This window comes from Tursiops truncatus, chromosome 3 (genome assembly GCF_011762595.2).
Source record: "Tursiops truncatus isolate mTurTru1 chromosome 3, mTurTru1.mat.Y, whole genome shotgun sequence".
Classification (NCBI taxonomy): Eukaryota; Metazoa; Chordata; class Mammalia; order Artiodactyla; family Delphinidae; genus Tursiops; species Tursiops truncatus.
Genome location: NC_047036.1, coordinates 115,153,784 through 115,159,048, shown reverse-complemented (window position 1 = coordinate 115,159,048; position 5,265 = coordinate 115,153,784). Strand labels below are relative to the sequence as shown.

General features: G+C 57.5%; 1 protein-coding gene across 1 annotated transcript; it reads right to left on the bottom strand.

Moving 5' to 3' along the window:
• Positions 1 to 685: 685 nt before the first annotated feature.
• EGR1 (early growth response 1) lies at positions 686 to 4,732 on the bottom strand. Its single transcript, XM_004312059.4, has 2 exons — positions 3,904 to 4,732; positions 686 to 3,201 (listed from the first exon to the last, which is right to left on the bottom strand). The coding sequence occupies exons 1-2, from the start codon at positions 4,202 to 4,204 to the stop codon at positions 1,907 to 1,909; spliced, it is 1,596 nt and encodes a 531-aa protein (XP_004312107.1). The 5' UTR covers positions 4,205 to 4,732; the 3' UTR covers positions 686 to 1,906.
• Positions 4,733 to 5,265: the final 533 nt, after the last annotated feature.

Below are 5,265 nucleotides of genomic sequence, written 5' to 3'. Positions count from 1 at the left end.
TGGGGCCAGAGGAACCTAGCACTTTAGGCCTCCTGCATAGTGGGGACAGACTTAGTCTAGATGGAACAATAGACACCAGGCCAGCCTCCTGCCCCCTCTGCCCTGTGTCACAGGAGGCTGCCAAGGATCACAGCTCTAGCTGGCAAGTAATGAGATTTTCTCCTGGAAGGATTCTTGGCTTGATAACTGGTCCTTGCCTCTTCTAACCTTCTTCGATACCCTCAGGCTTCTGGGGACATGGAGGATGGGAGGAAGAGTCTGAGGCAGCCCCAGCTTTTACTGTTTCCCAAAGCCCTCTGCCCACCCCTTATCTCCCCCAGGTGTATAGGGCAGGGATTCCCAAGAACACAGAATTTCCCTACCCTGGGTAGAGATGGAGGCAGGGCTGGTCAGACATTTGGGGCTAGAATGGTGCTACCTCTGGCCACACATGTTCCACCTCTACCTCTGGCCTTTTTTAGCTTTCACTAACCAAGATAAGCCTGAAGCCCACCAGACTGAGGAATGGGCCCAGTATCAAGAAGAGGAGACCCAAACCCAATTCTCGAAGAATTCACTCCAGCGACACACAGTGGGCACGTCTCTGGTTGGAATACCCTTGTCTCTGGAAAAGCCCCTCAAACCCCTCGATAGAGACGGCTACTACAGAGGCCTCCCCCTAGCCCAGGAAACACACCCAACCACAGCTATTTTATTTTCCTTTTAATTTTTCTGAAGGATATACACCACATATCCCATGGGCAGTAAAGCGCATTCAACGTGTTTATAAGCCAAACAGTCACTTTGTTTAAGCAAACACAAGTACAAAGTAAAATAAAACCACAAAATAATGAACTGCATGTTCATAACATACAAAAATTGCCGCCTACTCAGTAGGTAACTACAACATTCCAACTCCTGAATATATATATAAATTTACATTTTCAGTTAAAAAAATAGACTTTTGAGAGTTCTGATTTTTAGATTTTGTTTTCTTACATTCTGGAGAACTGAAGCTCAAGCTCAGCCCTTTTCCTTATTTTGCTCCCAAAGCCTCCCCTGAATCACCACTCCTTGCCCCCCTTAAGGCTAGAGGTGAGCACATCCCTCACAATTGCACATGTCAAGCCGTCAGCAAGGCGCATCACACAAAAGGCACCAAGACGTGAAACTTTTTAAACCAAAAGGACAAAAAAAACCCCAAACCTTTCAAAAAAAGGAGAAAAACCAAGCCATATTTTGCCACATGTGAGAGTACAGTCGGGCAATATTTACAAAAAGGTTAACAGAACAACACTCTGAAACATGCTCCGATTAATACCGAGAATTGCTGTTTCAAAAAAAGCTTCAAACTTAATTGTCACAGCATCATCACAAAACAAAGGATCACCATTGGTTTGCTTGGCTTTTCTTTTTTTTTTTTTCCCCCAAAGTGAGGATCTAATTCCAAATAATACAATAGAGTATGCAAATTATTTCACATCAAGAGTACCCCAAGAAAAACAAAATCCATGGCACAGACACTGTACAAGAGTACAAGGCTGGACTCTGAGGGGCCCAAACCCCATTTTGCCAACTTGATTTTCTAGCATTGAAGGGAGCAAGGGGTCAGGCATACGATGGAGATGATACTGAAATGATATATCCAAAATCCATGCAAATCAAGTTCTTTGGATAGAAGTGAAGACCTTGCACATGGCTGTTTCAGGCAGCTGAAGTCAAAGGGAGTAGGTCCTGGGGAGGAAAGGGAAGTGGACAGAAAGAACTGTTGGCCAACAGACCTTCCACAGCGACCCTGGGGTCAAGTAGAGGAGGATTTGGCTCTGAGAACCTCCATCTGACTTAAGAGGAGCCCCCTCCTATGGCCATCTCCTCCTCCTGTCCTTTAAGTCTCTTGTGTTTCATTTTCTCCCTTTTTCCTTTCCTTTCAGCAAATTTCAATTGTCCTGGGAGAAAACGTGGTCGTCATGTCCGAAAGCCCTGTGGAGGCGCTGAAGGAGTTGGTGACAGCTGAGGAAGGGAAGCTGCTGACCTGGGCAGGGAAAGCAGGAGGAACGGAGGAGTATGTGGTAGCCACGGAGGGTGACGGGAAACCACTGTGCACAGGCGATGGGTAGGTCGAGGAGCCGGGAGAGGAGTAGGAGGTGGGCACGGGTGATGGGTATGAGGTGGTGGCTGGGGATGGGTAAGAGGTAGCCACTGGGGATGGGTAGGAAGGGAGAGAGGAGGTAGCGGCAGAGGCCACACTTTTGTCTGCTTTCTTGTCCTTCTGCCGCAAGTGGATTTTGGTATGCCTCTTGCGTTCATCACTCCTGGCAAACTTTCTCCCACAGATGTCACAGGCGAATGGCTTCTCGCCTGTGTGGGTGCGGATGTGGGTGGTGAGGTGGTCGCTGCGGCTGAAGTTGCGCATGCAGATGCGGCACTGGAAGGGCTTCTGGCCCGTGTGGATGCGGATGTGGCGGGTGAGCTCGTCTGAGCGAGAGAAGCGGCGGTCACAGGACTCCACGGGGCAGGCGTAGGGGCGTTCATGGGGGGGAGTCTTGCTGGGTCGGTTGGGGTACTTGCGCATGCGGCTGGGTTTGATGAGCTGGGACTGGTAGGTGGTGTTGAGGGCCTTCAGGTCCTGGGAGCCCGACTGTGTGGCAAAGGCCTTGATGGTAGAGAGTGGAGTGAGCGAAGGCTGCTGGGTACGGCTCTCCAGGCCCTGGAAGGGTTTCTGGTCTGGGGTGCCCAGGCCCAGGTCCCCCTGCTGTTGTGGAAACAGATAGTCAGGGATCATGGGGACCTGGAAGCCACCCTTGGCAGCAGGGTAGGCAGGAGGTGGGTACTGAAGCGCGGTGCCTGCTGAGCCTGGAAAGGCCTGACCCTGTGGCTCAGGGAAGATGTCGGTGTTAGGTGTGGGGAAGGTGGGTGCCGCTGAGTAAATAGGGCTGCTGTCGTTGGACTGCACTGCGCAGCTCAGGGGTGGGCTCTGGGAGGCAGAGGAGGAGGCCGCTGGAGATGATGCTGAGGATGAGGTGGCTGGGGGGTTGGTCATGCTAACGAGGCCGCTGACCAGGCTGAAAAGGGGCTCAGGCCATAAGGTGTTGCCACTGTTGGGTGCAGGCTCCAGAGAGAAGCGGCCAGTGTAGGTGATGGGGGGCAGCCGGGTGGTTTGGCTGGGGTAACTCGTCTCCACTAGAACCTTCTCGTTATTCAGAGTGATGTCAGGAAAAGACTCTGGCAGGAGAGAGAGAGGGAGGAGGCCTGGTTACTGGAGAGCAATCACTGGAGGGCGAGGAGGACCCACGCTGCCAGGCGAGAGGTCGGGCCAGCTACCATTGACTCTTGAGCTGGTTAATAATTGATAGCAGCAGATTGCAATGTTCCTGGACCCGATCCAGAGGCAGAACCCATTTCAACAACAGCTGACGCAAATACGGAGAATCCCCCTCCACTGCAGCTCCCAGCGTTCCGCAGCAGCGGCTGCGAAGGCGAGGGATTCCCGCCAGCACCCCCTCGGCCACCGCTAGTGCGCGACCCCTACCCGGGGCTGCCGAGACATCTCTGGCCAAGGATCACGGTCCTTCCCTGGGGACAGGAGGCAGGCTAGCCTTCCTGGAGGCGGAGGGGGCGCAGCCCTGCTCGTCAAAACAAGCCCTCCCCCCCTCCCCCCACCCCCGCAGCCCCACAGCTCTCCTTCCAAAACAAAAGCTGGCTCCCCTGTGCACCGTTAAGGACGAGGAGGGGGTGGGGGGATGTCCCCAGGCATTCCTCTAACACAGGACCTTGGGGATGACAGGAATGGAAGGGAAACCCCACTTGCATCCCTTAAGTCCAGAAGCACTGCCGCGGTGAAGGGGCGCTGCAAAGGCCGTGGGGAAGGACCAGACTCCAGGATGGTGGCGAAGGGGCTAGCCCTCGACGTAGGCCACAGCTTACCTGCGGTCAGGTGCTCGTAGGGCTGCTCGCCCGCCTCCCCCTGAGGGTTGAAGGCGCCGCCGCTGCTGTTGCTGTTGCTGCCGCCCCCTCCACCTCCACCGCCCCCGCTGCTGCTGCTGTTACCGCCGCTGCCCTCCGGGGCCCCGGAGGCACCGAGGAACTGGGGAGCCCCATTGCTCAGCAGCATCATCTCCTCCAGCTTAGGGTAGTTGTCCATGGTGGGCGAATGAGGAAAGGAGCCAAAGGGGTCGGAGATCTGCAGCGGGGACATCAGCTGCATCTCGGCCTTGGCTGCCGCCATCCCGGACTGGTGGGCTGGAGAGCTGGTGTTGGGGCAGGTGGGCGCAGCCCGGGGCAGGAGCTGCGGGGGACACCTCTCGGGGGCCTGGCCAGGTCACATGCGGGGCGCGGGGCACACTGTGGAGAGCGCAGGTGGGGTCTGCCGGCTCGCCCTCGCCGCCGGCCGGTGTAGACGCGGCGCGGCTGCCGAGGCTGGGGTAGGGGCCGGTCCTGCGGCGGAAGCTGGTGGCAGCGGCGGCGGCAGCTGGCGGCGGCGGCTCCCCGAGTTCTGCGCGCTGGGATCTCTCGCGACTCCCCGGATCCGCCTCTATTTGAAGGGTCTGGAACGACATGGACCCACCTCCTTCGTGACGTACATGGCCATAAATGGGAAACAGGAAGCCCTAATATGGCAAGACCAGCCGGGAGGACCCGGAGTGACGTGAAGCCCCCTCTCCAAGAGCCATAGGCACTGCCATCCCGCACCCTGGGCCCGACGCCGGCTCCCACACCCTGGGTGCCCAGGCCTTGAGGAAGCTTAGTGCTCAAGCCACAGCTGAGGACTCCCGGACCGAAGCTGCTCCGTAGTTCCCGGCGTTGCCCCCGCCCCTTCCCTCCGCCTTCTTCCCTCCTCCCGGAGCCGGAAACAGCCGGGCCATATCTGGGCACTCCAAATAAGGCGCTGCCCATATAAGGGTTGTTCCGGCGGGGGATCCTTCCTGCTCCTTATATGGCGTTTCCGGGTCGCTGCTTGCTGTTCCCTGCCTCCCTCCCTCCTCCCTGGTTCCGAGCCGGGAGCCCTACGCGCGCGCAAGAGCTGGGGACGCCCAGGCGGGGAGGGTTCCAGGCGCGTAGCTCTATGCGCTTCGAGGCTCCCGGCGGGGACTGGGCTGGGAAAGCCCAGGCCCTGGGCGGGGGCGAGGGCGAGTAGGACCTGGGTTCTGCCACCGTGATCCAGGGCTCGCCCGCCTACCTCTGGGACCGTGGGAGCCGGGCGGGAGCGAAGGGGAGGAGCTGCTGGGCTGGCCAGGGCAGAGGCCGCCCAGGAGAGGCGGGGCCCTGACCCCAGGCCTCGACCAATGG

What these genes read in the sequence shown, in the direction of transcription:
- EGR1 (XM_004312059.4), bottom strand. Translation starts at nt 4,204, where the DNA reads ATGGCGGCAGCCAAGGCCGAGATGCAGCTGATGTCCCCGCTGCAGATC. An exon ending in CTACGAGCACCTGACCGCAG is followed by an intron (nt 3,202 to 3,903) that starts GTAAGCTGTGGC and finishes CTCTCCTGCCAG; the next exon opens with AGTCTTTTCCTGACATCACT.